This window comes from Branchiostoma floridae, chromosome 8 (genome assembly GCF_000003815.2).
Source record: "Branchiostoma floridae strain S238N-H82 chromosome 8, Bfl_VNyyK, whole genome shotgun sequence".
In the NCBI taxonomy this organism is placed as follows: Eukaryota; Metazoa; Chordata; class Leptocardii; order Amphioxiformes; family Branchiostomatidae; genus Branchiostoma; species Branchiostoma floridae.
In genome coordinates, this window is record NC_049986.1 from 21,666,891 (window position 1) to 21,685,447 (window position 18,557).

An 18,557-nucleotide genomic window follows, 5' to 3' on the forward strand; every position below is an offset into this window, starting at 1 on the left:
TACAGTCCGCGGGCAGAAAGCGGCCTTGGCTCCGGAGGTGGTCCGGCAGAAGACGACAGGGAGGCCGTTTACCCGGAGGAACGCATTGGCACCGCCTGGCGGCTTTATTTCTTAAGGACACACCGAGGAAAAGCTATGGATGACATCCCTCGCAGACCAAACGCGAATGCGAGAGCATGCTCGAAAACTGTCCATGTTTTTAAAGTGAAGGATTCATGGGCAAAAGTTGTTATAGTTACAAGAATGACATTTGAAACGTGGTCTTACAACATATAAGTTACTATTTTGCTAGTAGGAACATGAAAATTATGAAAAGTTACTGACGAAAAGTTACGGACGCGAGCAGTTGTCATCGTGGCCTCGTCTCTCTCTCTCTCTTTCTCCCTTTGTCTGTAAAGTAATACAGTATTCCGGCGAAACAGGAAAGTCGACTCGGCATTTTACTGAAGCAACTGGATATGATTTCTGAAACGGTCAGACGTTTCAGATATAGCATCCGCTATTTTTTGTCAGTGACACTGGTGGCTTTTTGTCATATCTTATTACCCGGATGTCTAACCTTAATCAACTTATTAAGTAGTCACCATCGTCTTCTAATTCTAGTTAGCATTCGCTACTTTTATCATAGGGCAGATTTAATGCTATAAAATGTATTAGAAGGCAAATCATCAATTTGAAAAGGGACCACCTTTAATGCGCACGTGGGTGTCAACCTTTGAATTTCCTTTCCGCGGTCTAAGTTGTACCAGAGTGTTTCCATCTCGGTGTCCCGGCTGGTTAGAGTAACGGCACACACAGGTGCGGGGTCGGACAGAGTTCACGGGGAAGGGCCCGGCCGAGGGTCAACAAGCGGGTTACCCTGTCCTCAAACACTCCGGACAAGTTACTGGAACCTTAGATCTTCATATGTACAGAATCTGCGGGTAATGTGGCAACTATGGTACATAAATGTCGTTATAATTCAACTGGCGAAAAACGCTTTGAACAAAATGGAGCCATGAGATCAAAAACATTGCTTACAATCTGCCTTCGAAAGAGCTTTGTGTTTAGAACAACGAAGACTCGTGTTTTGTAAGACACAACATCGTCTTACGTGAGGATGACAAAGAAAACTAAAAGGAAGTCAGCAAGATTGTCTTTCCTCCGCGATCCGTTTGTACTTCAAAAGCACAAGCGCTCAAGACACGGTACGACGTCTGACGCAAGGAACCGTCCAGAAGGCGCCTTTACTGCCCCAAACTCTCCGGACAAGTTACTGGAACCTTAGATCTTCATATTTACAGAATCTGCGGGTAATGCGGCAACTATGGTAAATAAATAGCGTTATAATTCAATCGGTAAAAACCGCTTTGAACAAGATTAAAGGGAACAAAAGCCTTGAAGATTGTATACGTAGGTAAAGGTTGCGAGGAAGTAATCTCCAAGCAGATCCTACAATGGCATAAAATAGTACCAAACTGGCCAAGGAGTGTAGTCAGCCAAGAGGTGTCCATTTTCCATGTAGCCAAACACACTCCTTGGCCGGCTTCACTCCTAAGCCAGCTTTTGATACTATCTTATGCTACCGTAGGATCTGCTTGGAGAGTAGCGAGGAATAAGCTTGAGCTTTTTCTTTCTTTGACCAACCGTTGAGCATCCTCGTTGTCGAATCGAAGAATATATACACAAGTGTGAATGAGCCCTTACTCCGCGAAAATCTATAGGTGATTTGGCAGGTATGGTAGAAATGTTGTTACAAGTCATATTTTTGAAAGTTCTGACAAGCAACTATGTTGAAAGTATTCGGTTCGTTGGGACCAACATGTACATGTACAGCATTTCTGTCAGTTACTTAAGTCTGATATAGAATAGGGCAGCGCACAAACAATACGATTGTAAGCTCAAAAATTATAAATCAAACTCGAAAGTTGAATTCCGCTGCAGTACCTTAGCAAGCCGTCAGGGGTCCAGAATCCAATCATCTTATTAAAGGTCTCTTCAAAACCTACCCAGATACCAAATGTAAATACAATCTATCTAGGCATTCTAATAGTAATGCCGCTCATTCGTATAAATACATGCATACACCCGAACGCTACCAAAAACATAACCTTATTGGCTAGCTAGAAGGTAATAACATCCTAGTCTAGATTTAGTCCGTACACTGATATGGTAGAAATTCTGTGAATGTTGTTTCCATTGAAGTGCTGCAAGGGAAGGAAAAGTACTAAACATGAACCCGTGTCTTCCAATCTAGATACCAAACATCTGTTTTACACACTGGTGTATTTTTTACTGATCTTGTAAACTTGCTTTTAGAAAAGCAGGTGTTCTACTCTTATGAACTGCACAGTAATCAGAAACATGTGTGACTTTTGCTCGGGGAAAAAGTGAATCATCTTCTCTGGACTCAACCCAACAAACCCAGCAGCTTACTCTGCCAAAAAGGAAGCCAAGATATTACTTCATGATCACAGGAACATTTGGGGGTGTTCGCCTAGTTGGCAATGCGCCGAGACAAAACTGGAGACCATGGAGAGGTTGTCTTTAATGTCTAGGAAAATAAGTGCTTTCATCTTGTTTTGTTCTGCAGGGCTTTTTGTGCCGATTTGCACGTATTTTTGCAACGTTTGTATATATTGTTTTGCAATTCGTCGCAGTTGTTTTTGTGTGTGGTGGTTGCGCATCTTCTCGGTGTAGTTTTTTGTGTCGTTTTTGCACATTTTCTCCAGGTGTTTACTGTGCTTTAATGAACTTTTGCACGTCTTCTTGCGACATTCGGTATGCCGTCCTGTGACGTTCTGCACCTCTTTCCATGACACTTCAACGTGTGACACTTTGTGACGTTTATGAAATTTCTTAAGGGGGCGAGGTATTTGCGTACGTTCTTCGTCTTTCTAGTTCTACTATGACAAGAGCAGAGGAAACTAATATACTAGAAGGACGCACAAGACGACGCAAGAAGACGTGCCGAGCCATACAGGCTGCTAGCACATTAACGGAGCGCGCCTTGCGGAGTTGGGGTCTCCCGTGGACGTGCTCCTACACACGGGTTATCGGAGCGCGCCTTGCGGAGTCGGGGTCGCCCGTGGACGTGCTCCTACACACGGGAGGGGGGAAAGGGGATAATTCCCGCAATTATCGGGGTGATTTATCGACTCACACCGCCTCTTAGGTGTCGCCTACGATCAGGATATAGACGTAGCCTCCTACAGGCCTTTCTGACACCCCCTTTCCACTAAGTACTGAGAACGGGGACCTCGCAGCGACAGAGCGATTTTGAAAGAGCTGTCAACGATTTACAATTTTTGTTTTGCAAGTTATTTTTTAATTTCTAGTCATACTATTACATTGTGTTATGATATTCCAATTATGAAGTCAAGGGGATACACAAACCCAACTTAGGTCGCACCGAGGTTGCAGCAAGCTCGCCGTCTAGAGCGACTCGAGAGCGACCGAAATTAGATTTGTGTGACCCTTGATTGGAATAAGGAACACGATGTTAAAATATTCAAAATGCAACAAAACTTACAAAACGTTCGTTGTTGTGCTATCATTTTTGCTGTGCCACCGGCAAATCGAGCGAAGTAGCATTTGAAATATAGTATGAGTCATTTTGAGTTTTAGTCTGGTAAACTAGACTTTAAAGACTGGTGGAAACAAGGGGCAGTGCGTGCGTGCGGAGAGTGGTTTCTATCAGTTTGTGCGAAGGGTGTAAACAAGCTCTGGTCTTGCTTTGCGTGAAGAGGGGAAATGAACTTAATTCGGGCAAGATAAGACCAAAGCAATCACACTAAAATGTTGTCTTGTAGGAATTATGTGTGGTTAGAACCAGGAAGGCTCGGGCTTTGTAAGACGTGACGCCATAGGGCTCCCATACTATCCCTTCCTAGAGGTGCACTCTCACTGCACTTGCGTCACTGCGGGGTTCGAAAGATACTCAACGAATTTCAGAGATAAAGAATTTTGTTGTCTTCTTAGTCATACTTATACATATTACGCAATATCTAAATCATGAAATTGGAGAAAATAACAAAACAGTGAGGCAGTGAACGAAGCCCGTAGTGACGCAAGCTTTACGCAAGTGCTGTTAGAGCGCACCTTTACTCTCATTGCACTTGTGTCAAACTCTCCCCTCCCTAAGTTGGCAAGTGGAGAGTATTGCATTGAATTGGAGTCCCGGTAAACAAACAACGAAAACTATAGCTACGTTGGCTAAAACGTCAGATGACACATGAGAAAGGTTGGCCGGTCAAAAGCTAGAGTTGGCTACAGGCTTTCTATGTCGCCAACTGTCTGTAGTTTTTTGGCCGGTGAACTCCTCTGTAGCGCTACCTGTCTATTTGGCAAATTTCTACTATTTTTCCAGGGAATGGTGGAGCCTCTAGTAGAGCCTGGTGTCTGTGTGGCGCAACGGCTAGAGCGTTGGAATCAGAATCAGTAGGTCCTGAGTTCGATACTCGCCATGCCCTGCCCCCATGACGGTGTAGCGACGCCTTGAGAGTTGGAATCAGAATCAGTAGTTCCTGAGTTCGATACTCGCCATTCCCCTGCACCCATGGCGGTGGAGTGACGCCCACCGAGCCTCACGGCTAATCTGTCTAAAAGTGCCAAAAACACCTACGGATTTGGTGCTGCCAGTGTGTCAACATCTGCACACTTGCCACTAAGACCCGTGAATTTTTTTTAATGGTGGAGCCTGGCTAAAAAACTGGACAGCCATCAAACGTTACGAGTTTTCCCCCCGACATCTGCTTGGAGACCTGGCTGCCAGTCGCTTCCGTCACCTGTCGGATTTTACGACTCCATGGCGTGCGCCCTACCAGCCCCATTTACGACCTTTCGCGACACGGCGCCTTTAAATTCCCACTAATTTGTGGACATTACAGATAAACGCCTGCAACAGAACGATTCGTTTACGTTTATGGGAGCTTTGATAAGGCCAGTGGCTGGTAATGAGCTCCAGGTTTGCTCATATCATAGCCATAGGCGGCTAGCTAGAGTGCTATGAACCGAATTTATCTCGAATCGAGAGATCCCAAATGTCTTTTCAGTATTTCACCCGTTTCGTGCACATGTAACAATATGGCGTAGTTGACGTCGTATCAGTACTATCACTTTGATATAGAAATTTCAGCTTCTTTGCTGAGAATTCAAACCGTAAGGAATATTTAGGCGCGGACACTTGAAGGCCGTTACATCATTTTATTATTATCTCATCTCCGAACGCGTTTCCTTGTCTTCTTGTCATACCATCATTACTAGGGCTGGGTACCGGTACAGAAAATTCAGGTCCAGGTCCGGTTCAGGTCCAGAGGATCAGGTCCAGGTCCGGACCTGAACCTGAACCTAATTCAGTATGACGCATACCAATGGTCAATTTCACTGCAAAGAAATCTGTTTGGTGGAGTATTAGACTTGCACTGGCGTTTTTAATCCTACAACGCTAACTGCACCTGTACGATTGACTGTAAAGCTTGGTAGAAATGGCTATAAACTTTGTACTGTAGTTCACTCTTGTTATTTTCTTCCACCTGCAAGCGCCCAAACGTGGAAATACCTGATAAAATAATCTGTTAATTCTTTAATCGGTCCAACATCCGGTCCACCTAATTTTTTCATGTCCGGTTTTTCTGGACCGGTCCAATAAGAAAAACCGGTTTTGTACCGGTACGCTGTACCGATACCCAGCCCTAATCATTACCATTGATTCTGGCAGCTGCCGAAAGTCCAAGTTATGCGTAGCTCCTTTATTTAAAAGCGGCATCTAGCGATTATAGACAGAATGTCACTTAGAGTTCTACCATCTTTGTCTCTGAACTATCAACTATAGTTCCAAAATGCAACTATTGGAGGCAAGCGGTAGCGCATGTGCGTAGTCCAGTAGTTATATTAGCGGCCCTGCTCTGGCCGTGAGTTCGATCCCGGCTGTGTTGCTCACCCGACATATGTCCGCTACCGGAAAGGGTTGCAGTCCTTAGAACAGGACGTTAAGCCGTGATCGACTGTTCACTGTGCTTGTCGAAAAGAGCTAGGGGAATTTCCCCGTTACAATGAATTCGAACCTGTAAATACTGTACATACTATAGCGTCTGTCCTCTCTGTAATCGGACCTGTAGAAGACTAACTCTTCAGTAGCGAGCTACAACTGGATCGAGACCACTTTCCTTTTTATCCTATTCGGGCCCAACCACCCGCCTTAGTCTTTCCTTTGATGTGTGAGAAAAGGGAAGAAAAGAAAGTCCTTTTCGGAAGTAGAGGACACTTTTAAAAAGCCTTTTAAAAGGATTCATAAAGCGCAAAACCACAAATAGACAAACATCTACGGACGCTTATCTGCAACTGCGCAAATAAGACGCACTTACCGTGACAGGTGATGGAAAGGTGTTGTACTTTAAGTTTATCCACAGGTCAGAGAAGATCAATATCCCTTGATTCTGACAGGTGAGTGCCGGTTCTTGTATTGTCTGCCTTCACTCTCTTTTGTTCTGCTGTCATACCGTGGAACCTAACACGACTTGTAGGCAGCTTTAAGGGATCATCATGGGGCTATCTAGAGAGTAGATGTCCTTCTTTTTGGACAACTACAAATAATGTCAACGGACAAGTAAAGTGGGACTGGTCGTTCATTGGAGACCTACAAACGTAAACGTGGGAAAAAGTCTGGGAAAGCGTCTCCAATCTAATAATTTTATGTTCATTTTAAGGATCGTTAACGTTGATAATCCACGGATATTGTTCATCCCGACTTGATTCAATGCGATTGCAGGCTCTGCGGCCGCCTTTCAGGCGCGTTCTAAAATTTGTGTTTCTGATTGATATACCAGGTTTTTGATTGCTACCGTTTTATGTTGACTTCGCATGTACGGACTTGGGGCTGGTAGAAAGCGGTGATCATTTACATTTAGCTGTTATAGTTATCAGCTGTTATCTATTCTTTCGTTTTATCAAATTTAGTATTGAATACCAACCGGCAACCAACAAATATTTGGAAAGGGTTCTTAAAGACCGTATTGGTCTATCGTCCCAAGCACAGTCCAAAATGTGTGAAATAAAGAAGGAAAATAAGTTTACAACAAAACACATGATTAGTTCCCCCTTTAAAACCCCGAGTCTTATCCTAATATTGGGACAGAAAACAGTGTCTCTTGGTTAATTTAGAAGCCCGGTCGCCATTGGCTAAGTAGGAACCCGGATGTAAGCCTTACCTCTGTCAACAGACGACAGATAGCCGGACTGATGCTGCTTATCCTCCGACTGCCTTAAAAATGACTTTCTCGGACCCTCTAAGGCTTAAACTGGCTTACAGTACGTTGTTGAAAGTGTGTCTATGTCAGGGATTCGCCATGTTCTGTGTAATGATGTACGTTTTGGTACCAGATATGGATACAAGACTTGGCGGTGTGGGTGCGTCACGGTGGGAGAAACGACTGTCTAAACAAGACATTTCTGTTACGTTGATCAACGAAACGGCGAGGTGAGTTGGATGTAGGAGTTTTCTTTTACGCCACTAGTAATATCTCTCACCATATCACACCAAAAGTGGAATCAGCCGGAATGCCGTCAGAATGACCATTCTTTGTATATTCCTGGGAATTCGTAGTGCATTCTAAACATTAATTTCTCGCCCCATTCCAGATATTTCTACCCATTCTTGGAGCCGTCACGAATGGTTTTGTCGTGCTCAAAACTTCCGAGGTGCAATTGAAGTGGAGTAACATCGAACGGAATTCGAAGTGTATTCTGACTATTCTAACTGCATTCTACGGCATTCCAACATTATTCGAAACATTCTGATCTCATCGACGAAGAACCGAAACAGCAAGCCACTTCGAATCCTGCCAGAATGTGACCAAAAGAATATCTGGCCATGGAATGCAGTGAAAATGCACTACAAATGCCCAGGCATTTCGGCTCATTCCTTCTCGTGTGAAAGAGATATAAGGTCCATTTAGAATTCCCACCCGATTGTGGCACGAATTTTGCAAATTTTTGAATTCGGCTGGTTCTGATTGATTCCTACTAATTCGATTTCAGTGTGAAGGCCCTATTACGTTTCGATGTCTATCAAACATCTTCCTTATACCCCCCTCACATTAGGCGCGATTCGATCGGACGACGAGTCTGCGAGCTCTAATTTACGAGGAGGCATGACCCTGATGCCGACGAAGAAATGGCAGAGTTCCCCCTTCCCGTCAGGGTCATGCCTCCTCGTCATTTAGAGCTCGCAGACTCGTCGTCCGATCGAATCGCGCCTAATGTGTGGGGGTATCAGAGGCAAATACGCAGATGTAAGTGACCTAAACTGTCTTCTTTTTTTTACACCAGATTGGTTGACCGAGGCCCCTGTGTGTGCGACAAAGGATCAATTCCTTTCCCCAAAGCCATGACGACTGAGGAGAAGGAAGAAGTAAAGAAGCGCAGGAAGAAAGAGCTGGAGAAATTTCGCGCCAGGTATATAGCATTCTGTGGGACACTGTCGCATTTAGATAAAGTTTTCTTGGTAAAAATCATATAATAACAACAAACAACGATAAATATCAACAATGTAATGTTGCTATTGTGAAGTTTATTAATTTCTCGATGTTTTGATATGCACTGGAGTGGAAACGCATATATGAGGTGTCGCGAAAAGCACGAAAGTCAAACCACGGCAAAAGTTTCACTATATTGGATATTTCTATAAGCAGGATTTCTAGAGATCTTAAGTCAATTCAATGTCAAAACCGCCTTTCGTCGACTTGATACATGTATCCGTTAGCAACGGAGATATCTTACCTCTTGGATAAAGGTGAACTAGCGTTACACGTATCTGCATATACCCCCCCCCCTAACAGAGTGTCCAGGATGTCCGACCCCCTGCTGTTGGTGAGGGGGTCCTGCCCGCTGAGTTACCCCTCCATGGGTCTAAAAGTCGTGCCGGGGGAAGCTATCGGCATTCCGGGTAGGTTTTTAATTTTTACATTTAAACAGACAACAACTTTCACGATTCCTCTAGAAAAGCGAAAGAGATGTATACTTAGACGGTATTCGATAGAATACGTTGCACTTTTAGAACAATGCCAATTTAGTTGAGCAAAGATACCCTTTAGTAATCTTTTAACGGTATATAAAAAACTATGGCTATTCATAAACATAAACGTTGTTGTATGATCTTTTACAGAACTTTCAGTCGACGACAACATTTTTAGAGAACTTTATAAGGTGAAATGTTTCGTTTATTTGCATGTTACTTTGCAAATAGGATAACATTCTATGCATATGTCTTGAGGTGTGGAATAATGTATTCAAATAAGTACCATGGAGAAGTTTCTCATTTTGTGACATTTTATTCGTTTTACAAAAACAAACCCGTAAAAAGTTTGTGACGTTATTTGTAAATGACCCACAAGATGAGGTCATGTTGATGACCAACAAAGGAGGGGGTGTCGCCATGTACATAAAAAACAGTATTCCATATAAAAGACGGTTTGACTTGGAAACTCCCGAAATTGAACTTATCTGGGCGCAGATTCACATTCCACACACACAGCCAATCTTGGTAGGATGCCTATACAGGCCTCCAAGTGCCAAGTTGGACTACCTCAACAGAATCATACAGGCTTTTGATTTGGCGACAAATACAGAACAGGAAGTATTAATACTGGGTGATTTTAATATAAACTGGACAAACATGACCTGTTCCTTAAGAGACAAACTTTACCTAGAGTCGACTGCCTTGAACATTAAGCAAATGGTTAATCAAGCAACTAGAATAGTTAAGACTTCCAAAGGTCCAGTAAACTCTTCTTGTATAGATCTAATTTTTTCAAACAGGCCTGAAAAACTAACAAGCACACAGTCCGTCCCACTAGGATGTTCAGATCACAATCTTATACACACAACTCGCAAAACGAAAACTAAAGTACCAAAAGGACAACCTACAGTGATTCTCAAGCGGTCCTACAAGGAATTTGACCAAGATCATTTCTTACATGATATTGAGTCCGCGCCATGGCACGTAGTGGAAAGCGAAAACAATGTAGAAGACGCCCTAACATGCTTTATGGACATTTTTACCGATATCATTGACAAGCACGCTCCGGTGCGTAAACGTTCAGTAAGGGCAGCGCCGGCCCAATGGGTTGACGGTGACCTTCGAGAACTTATGCATCAGAGAGATCAGGCGAAACGCAAAGCTCAGGCATCTAAAGAGACAGCCGACCACAAGGCTTATAGAAGACTGCGGAATATAGTGGTCCGTGAAAACAGAAAAAAGAAAAAGACCTTCTACACACAACAGATCGACCTACATAGTAGGAATAACGACAGCAAGCGACTGTGGCAAACAGTAAATGGAATGCTGGGTAGAAACATCAGTAAGACACCAAACTTTATTGAATCAGATGGACAAATCTTATTGAAACCAGCTGAAATTGCGGAGTATTTCAACAATTACTTCACTGAGAAAGTCACAAGACTCACAAGTGGCGACGATCCTGACACAGACAAGGCAGTCGAACCAATTAAAGAACATATCATGGCTGAAAAGTATTGCTCTTTCAGTTTTCAACAAGTATCAGTAGAACAGGTGGAAGAACAGTTAAAATCACTACACCCTGGCAGAGCCACCGGGCACGATGATATAGACAATACCTTGCTGAGGCTGTGTGCTAACTACATTGCCAAACCACTTTGCCACATCTTTAACAGCTCCCTTGTGCAAGGAATTTTCCCCTCCCAATGGAAGAAAGCTAAAGTAATTCCATTAATAAAAGACAAATCCTCCCCACTCAATGGACCAAATAGTCGCCCAATAAGCTTATTACCTGTCATAAGTAAAGTCATGGAGAGAATATGTCAGAAGCAAATACAAACTTACATGGTATCAAATGATATTTTCTCCGGTAATCAACATGCGTATAAGCGCTTCCACTCCACTTCTAGCGCGCTCACACAAATGTCAGACTACTGGCTGGAAGAAATAGACAAGGGTAACTTAGTAGGAGCAGTTTTGTTAGATTTTAGTGCTGCTTTTGATGTTATCAATCATGAGATCTGTCTGGCCAAATTACAAAGTTATGGCTTTACACAATCTGCCATAAACTGGACAAGAAGCTACCTAGAAAACAGGAAACAGGCCGTGTTTGTGAATGGAAGCTACTCATCATTCATTGAAACAAAATGTGGCGTACCCCAAGGCAGCTGCCTCGGTCCCCTTCTCTTCTGTATTTTCACAAACGATCTGCCAATGGTAACTACCCAAAGTGTGGTTGTGATGTATGCTGATGATTCCACCCCATCTACATCAGCTTCTGACATTACAGAATTACAAAATAAGCTGCAGACAGACTTGTCTAAGATATGGAATTGGGTGAGGACAAACAAGTTAATCCTCAACATTGGCAAAACAAAATCAATCGTCCTGGGTTCACCACATAGGCTAAAAAGGAAGCCGAAGCTACAACTTTCCATCGAAGGCAAAATCATTACACAGGTGGAACAGGCGGACTTACTAGGTGTCACTGTGGATCAGCAGCTCTCATGGGCTCTACAAGTAAACAAAACAAAGATGAAGATGGCAGGAGCTCTTGCTTCAATTAGGAAATATAAGGAATACTTCACTACCAACCTGTTGAAAACTGTGATACAGACCTTGGTCCTATCTCACCTAGATTACGGCTTAGTACTTACGTCCTCATCGCCTCAGACCCACCTAGACAAACTGCAAGTTATCCAGAATAGAGCAGCTAGGCTGGCAACAGGTGCATGTTTTGACGCAAACCTAGACGTACTACATAATCAGTTAAACTGGCCCTCAGTAAAAGAAAGACTTTTCACAGGCACTATCAACATATTCCATAAAGTTGTAAAGGAAAAACAGCCAAAATGCATTTTCAGTCGTTTAAAAACAGTTAACACCGCACATTCTCACAACACCAGACTAGCACAGAAAGGAGCATTCCTGTTACCCAAACCCAGAACTAATGCCATTACTCGAACCTTCTTATACAGAGCTATCAGAACATACAACACTCTACCAATTCACATTACATCCTCAAATCCACGTGCTTTCAAAGTAAAAATCTGGTCCTGGACAAAAACTCAAAGACATAAAAACTCACCTATCAGCTCATGGTGGTAAACTTGACTATGTCCCATCTGTATATTTCATGACCTCTGACCTCCACAATATCTAATATATGATAATATTATGTACATGTATGATATGATATGATAATAATGTTTTTGTTTATGTTAATTGAATGAGGATAATGATGAATTGATTGATTGACGTTATGAGTAATTTAATGTATTGCACAATATGATAAGTTAAGAATGTTAATGATTGATTTATGCTAGTTGTCTGATCAACATTATCTGTATAATTTGTTGTTATGTATTTTATTCATTGTGTGTAAAGGACTCCAGGAAGAATAGTTCAATGTAACTAATGGAGATTCCTAATAAACAAACAAACAAACAAACAAACCCACAAGATGTTAGATATTTACGGAACAATGAGCACTTTTGTCCGCAGGTGGAATTTTCGGCAGAGTTCGGAGTTCTCGACATCGCGGCGGAAGTTCCCGAAGTTGACGTCAGCGAACGTCGGACTAACTCGTTAGCCATCGAAAGCTCGTCTTTAATTCATCTGAACCGCCAACTGGACTTTCTCGTCTACATCAACACAGAGCCTGAACTGGGGAGACTGGATCTGGGTAAGTGATACTGTAAATGTATTTAAGTTTGCGGGGATTTAATTTCGCGGTAGCAGGGACAAAGGACTTTTCGCGGTGGTTTTAATTTCACGTGAACACGATAGACTGAAGTCTAATACCATAATAGAAAAATGTTCGCGGTGGTTTCAAGTTCGCGGTTAAGTGGTCACCGCGAACATTAATCCACCGCAAACATTTCTGCATTTACAGTATTTGCTGTACCAAAGTCAAAGAAATAGCCAAAATCTGGGTAAAACTCGTACATTTGTTTACAATCGATACAAAAGCAAGTGTTCAAATACCAAAGACGACAAATGTAGGTCGAGTACCGATGCATCGCTTTCTAAATCGATATGACCAATAGGACTTGAGACACCTTTTCACACAAAACACCGCAAATAGTGGGGCTATCCAAGATTTCGTAGGTTTGAGCAAACATATGATACTGTAAATACATTTAAGTTCGCGGGGATTTAATTTCGCGGTAGCGGGAAAATGGACTTTTCGCGGTGGTTTTAATTTCCCGGTAGCACTGTAGTCTCTTACTGTTATGGAAAAATGTTCGCGGTGGTTTTAAATTCGCGGTGAAGCGGCCACCGCGAAAACCACGAACATTAATCCACCGCGAACATCTCTGCATTTACAGTAATCAATATGTCTATGAACTGTTAACTGAGGAAGATCAGCCCAACACTTGAAATAATTTATTTACCCGTAAAAAAGATGTTGCAAAAAACACTAAGATCAATACCAAGATGATCTGTATATACTTTTCCAAAAACACACACTGATTTGGTGTGCCAATGTCCACATGTACGTGCCGACATTCGGCCCTAAGAACCGTAATAAAACTTCCGTAAATAACTTCATCAGGTTGGGACTTATTCATATAGTAAGGTTCTTTAGGCACAACCAAGGAGTACTTACTTAAGGAGTAAGTTTGGATCAGAAAATCAGCTCCAGTCATGAACAGAGACGAGGGGGGATACAAGCTGAGCCACGTTTGGAACGGCATTTTTGCTGCTGCAGCGCCACCTACATCGGCTGTAAGTAGCAACAAGAAGTAGTTTCCAGTCATTCTACCCTGTTGATTGTGTCTGATAGACATAGAAACGTTGTAAGTAAGTACTCCTTGGTTGTGCTTAAAGACCCTTACTATATGCGAAATGAAACGTCTTTGTCTTCTTCTTTCAAGCTGTATTTTTGTTCTTCCACAAAAGTGAAGTTCCGGTACTTTGACCATGACGTCACCATCCCCATAAGGATCAATTTCCGGCCAGTCCCCCGGCTGTACGACCCCGGACCCGGTAAGGGCGTGTCTCTGTCCGGTTGCTATGGCAACCTTTCTTACATTTTACATCTTCTCGTTAAGAACTTCTTGGCACGTTTGACCAATTGCTGACGTCATGTATCCGTAACATCACGTGTCAATGAGAGGACGTACCTGTAACTTTCGCGAGTTTACGTCTTGAATTGATTGGTCATTATTCATCCTGAATTAGGCGACAGCTTCAATGGTTGTTGATAATTCGATCCGTGTACTGTATATCTTAGATTTACAAGAAAGTTTAGCATTGCAATATATCTAAGAACTTTGACCCCTGTTTCCCCGGTAAACCACCCAACAGACAACAGTATCGACCGGAAGGTGACGATCCTTACCAAGACCTTCCTGAGGTACCCCTCCGTCCGGAATCTGATCCGGAGCATCCGGAAGTTCTACCCAACCATCCGGATCGTCATTGCAGACGACAGTCGTCCGGTACAGAATCTCCAGGGAGACAACGTGGACCATTACGTCATGCCTTTCGGAGTGGTAAGATTTTTGCTTAGGCCTACGTCACGTTGCAAACCGGGCAAGGTCAGACAGATTTCGGGAACAAGTATGATATAAAAGCCACCGACGTACACAGGACGTAAAGGGAATAGTCGTGTACTCGTGGGTATTTATTTATTTTTGTATATTTTAGGTATACATTGCAGTTCTTCTTTTCCACAAACGGGCCCCAGTTTGGAAATGTGACGTTAGCCCTAGACTACTCTCCAAGCAGAGGGTAGGCTCCGGCTGTTTTTTAACGTTTTCTTTAGTCGTTTTTATCGGGCTTTCTATCTTTTTAATATCTTGCTGTGTCAAAACCTAACTGGCGTACTTCAAGAAAAATGCCAAAATAGAAAGCCCGATAAAAACGACTAAAAAGACGTTAAAAAAACAGCCGGAGCCTAACCTCTGCTTGGAGAGTAGCAAGTATATGGCATGTGACAGAGAGCGGTCATTGTATGGAGATCCTGTATGTGACGATGTAAATGTCTCTATTTGACATTCATCTTTTTCAGCTTCAAAAGGCCAGGGCCATATAAGAGTCATACGCCAAAAAAGTAGTTACTCAAGCAACTTGATATGGTTTTGAAACGGTCAGACGTTTCGGATAGAATCCACTATCCTTCGTCTGTGACACTGAAGTGATCTGGAAGAAACAGATCATATAAGAGTCATATATCAATATTCATGCATACTTGTGCCAAAAGACCACAGGAATCTGAACAATGGCCGAGATATGAATGATGACGCTCTCACGATTCATACAAATGTTGTTCGACGGCAATTGGGCAGGTTGACCATGTGTTTAAATGCTATAATGCATCATGTGTGACCGTGTACGTAGCGCAGTGGCAGTTTCTTCGGCCCGTGCACCCCGAGAGGTTGCGGGTTCGAATCCGCCTACTGTGTTACCGATCTTGTGCCCTTGGGAAAGGCACTTTACACGACTTTCCTCACTTCACTCAAGTGAAAATGAGTAACCTAGCTTCGGCTTGGGCCGTCCTTCGGATAGGACGTTAAATGGAGGTCCCGTGTTCGGGGAGAGCAACATCCCAAGCACGTTAAAGAACCCGCCACATGTGCGAACATCCACACGAGCGGATCAAACCATTCCGGGGTAGGGAATCTCCCGAGCAGCCCTCGTAACCCCTGCTTCGCCTATTGGGTCAGTTAGTCCTCACTCATAGTGAGCAATTGGGCTGGTCTCAATCATGATGTTTCTGACCTAGGGCGAAGAGTTGCTGTTACAGTTCCAATCATGTAACCCGTAACCTTGAGTGGCCTTCAGGCCTTGTTACGTGAGTTAAGAAAAATAAAAAATCATTTTCCCTTTGCTCAAACTTTTACCACAGGGCTGGTTTGCAGGTCGGAACCTGGCGGTGTCACAAGTGAAAACTCCCTACATGCTCTGGATGGATGACGACTTCCTGTTCACACCGGAAACCAAGCTAGAAAAACTGGTTGATGTTCTAGAAAATGCTGACATTGACATAGTAAGTGGAACATTCTTCTGAGACCAAGGAATATTGGTTAACATCAAATAAACGTTGATTTTGGCTTTACACGAATCTTTGGCAATATATGTTCAATAAACATAAGACAGTATCAGCTTACTAGGAGAACATTCAATAGCTAGTAATCGAACAAACAGAATTGAGGACTGTTATTTTTTACTGCCTTCGAATTATTATTATGGTTCCTGCATGTGTACATTTCACCGGCTGTATTGCATATGCACCATGCTAGGTGTCGCTGCAGTATAGACCACAAAAATTTCTGCTGGTTGTCATCAAATTTTACAAGTTTTTTTTAGCTTTTTTAGTTCACTACAAATGTGTGGGCAACAAAAATTTTGAGTAATATGTCAAAGATGAAGGTCCCATGAGTTCCTTTCACCCGCGCATGCGTGGTAACTAATGTGAGAAGGCATTGTCGTTCTTTTTTATGGTTCCTGCATGTGTACATTTCACCGGCTGTACTGCATATGCACCATGCTAGGTGTCGCTGCAGTATAGTTCATGAAGCACGACTTTTCTTCTGAGATTTTAACCAAATGACAATACTGAAACAGACGCTACCTTGTCTTCAGGTGTCTGGCTTGGTTGGGCGCGCCCGCATGAGCATGTACAAACTGAACATTCTGGAGGGAGACGAGGAGGGGGACTGTTTCGTGCAGACCACGGGAACATACGGGACATTGAAAGACTTCCCAGAATGCCACAGGGTGGACAGGGTCATCAACTTCTTCCTGGGTCGCACGGACAAGGTCAGAGAGGTCGGGTTCGATCCAGCGTTCTCGCGATACGCCCATACAGGTAAGGATGAATTCAGTAACAGTATTCATGACGATACGCATTATGATATCACGTTTTATGCAGACCACGTTGAGTCACAAACTTTGCTCTTGCCAGATGTAGTATCGCATATTATACTACCTTGCAGTCCATAGAACCATTGTGACATTAACCCTCTCCTGTCATGTCTAACAGATATGGTGCCACACGGCTGCCTTAGCACACAGTAACTACTTATGTAATCAGAATCATAAAATAAACAACATTCGGGCATCCATGCAAAGGCTGCATACACATATCTAGGTTTTTGTAAAAGTTCCTCTTTTGTCTTAAATAGCAAGCTAAATGAATAGATGTAGTTACCAAGTCTTAAGGTTGAGATTCGAAGTCTTAAAGCGTTTGCTCCACTCTTTTTCTCCTCACCAGAGTTTTTCTACGAGGGGCTGGGCAAGCTGAGGGCTGCTGCCTGTAGCTTCGTAAGAATCAACCATGACCAGACGAGCAATGACCAGTACGTCAAATTTCGCGAGCCTGGGAGAGCGTACCTCAAATTCTTGGTAAACTACCAGTATTTCAGATACAATGTCAAGTGTTGGAATAAAGACGAATGAGGTATTCCCTAAGATTTAATTCTTGCTCTAATTGTAATGTTTTGCTTAAACTTTAATCAATTATTGCGACATTGTAATAATGACCAACGCTTTATGGATGTATTATGGAGCACATTCATCCGTTTCCCTGGTATCCTGAGCATTCTTTGATAAGGCCACAGCAAGTAAATTGTATCGATAGCATCAGCGTCTTAATTTTATTTTCTTCTGAGATGGTCAACATGACGAGAAAGTACCAAAATGGGCAAATATGTTGTGTTGTAGGCTAATGATTGCACTTGTAGAAGTCACACTAGCCAGGAAGCCATGACTCTAGCTACAGAAATGAAACTAGTTAGATAGATGTAAAAGTGGCACCAATATGGATGCCATGAGTAGTTGCCATGTTGGTAAGTGATACCAGTGTACCACACTAGTGTCACTTTTACTGCACTAGTTCACGTCTTGAATACAGGAATGAATCGAATGCCTTGTTGGCTGTAGTAATATGTTTCGTGGCTTCAATTCTTGTTTTTTTCGCCCTATCTCACTATTATCACCTATATCACTGCAGAGGATACCATCCATGAAATTTACTTGCTGTGGCCTAAATAGATAACCGTGCCTATATCCAAGAACAATAATAACTCGTCCAGCTAAAGGTCTAGGTGTCTCAGATCTTTCGCACTAACCACTATCAACATGTTTATCACAAATTTGTTGGAAACGTGTCAGTGTCCTTTTTTTGTCGGTTCACTAGTTTCCATGTCTTGATTTTACAACATTGCACAATATGTACTAGAAATTGTACATTTAGTGTATATATTAAGTGTTTCGACGTCTCGACTCCAGCATACGACCCCCTTTGTGGAAGAGACCGAACACTTCACCTAGCTATATATATATATAGCTATATATAGAGTGGACTCATTTCCCAGCTAACCGACATCTATCACACGGCAATCCTTCCTCCAGTAAGACATCTGGAGCCGCACAGTCCTATCTAGCTAGTTAAGAACCCAACTCAGCTTGCCAAACCGGTTTCACTGCGTACAACTTCTTCAGTGGCTTAGTAGAAGCTTAATCAATGGCACAGGTTCGTGAATTTCTTATACACCTTCCAGTGCATAATCATGATTAAGCCTATAGCCACTGAAGAAGCTGTACGCAACAA

General features: G+C 42.8%; 1 protein-coding gene across 1 annotated transcript; it reads left to right on the forward strand.

Annotated features, from left to right (window-relative positions):
- The first annotated feature begins 7,189 nt into the window (after window positions 1–7,189).
- Window positions 7,190–18,110, forward strand: LOC118420990 (beta-1,4 N-acetylgalactosaminyltransferase 1-like). Its single transcript, XM_035828108.1, has 10 exons — window positions 7,190–7,456; window positions 8,308–8,433; window positions 8,817–8,923; window positions 9,143–9,183; window positions 12,500–12,680; window positions 13,901–13,987; window positions 14,309–14,496; window positions 15,852–15,992; window positions 16,589–16,814; window positions 17,220–18,110. The coding sequence occupies exons 1-10, from the start codon at window positions 7,248–7,250 to the stop codon at window positions 17,402–17,404; spliced, it is 1,491 nt and encodes a 496-aa protein (XP_035684001.1). The 5' UTR covers window positions 7,190–7,247; the 3' UTR covers window positions 17,405–18,110.
- Window positions 18,111–18,557: the final 447 nt, after the last annotated feature.

Coding starts and splice junctions, on each gene's coding strand:
- LOC118420990 (XM_035828108.1), top strand. CDS start 7,248: ATGACTTTCTCGGACCCTCTAAGGCTTAAACTGGCTTACAGTACGTTG. Junction 12,681..13,900: donor ACTGGGGAGACTGGATCTGG/GTAAGTGATACT, acceptor CTTCCACAAAAG/TGAAGTTCCGGTACTTTGAC. Junction 15,993..16,588: donor AAAATGCTGACATTGACATA/GTAAGTGGAACA, acceptor CCTTGTCTTCAG/GTGTCTGGCTTGGTTGGGCG.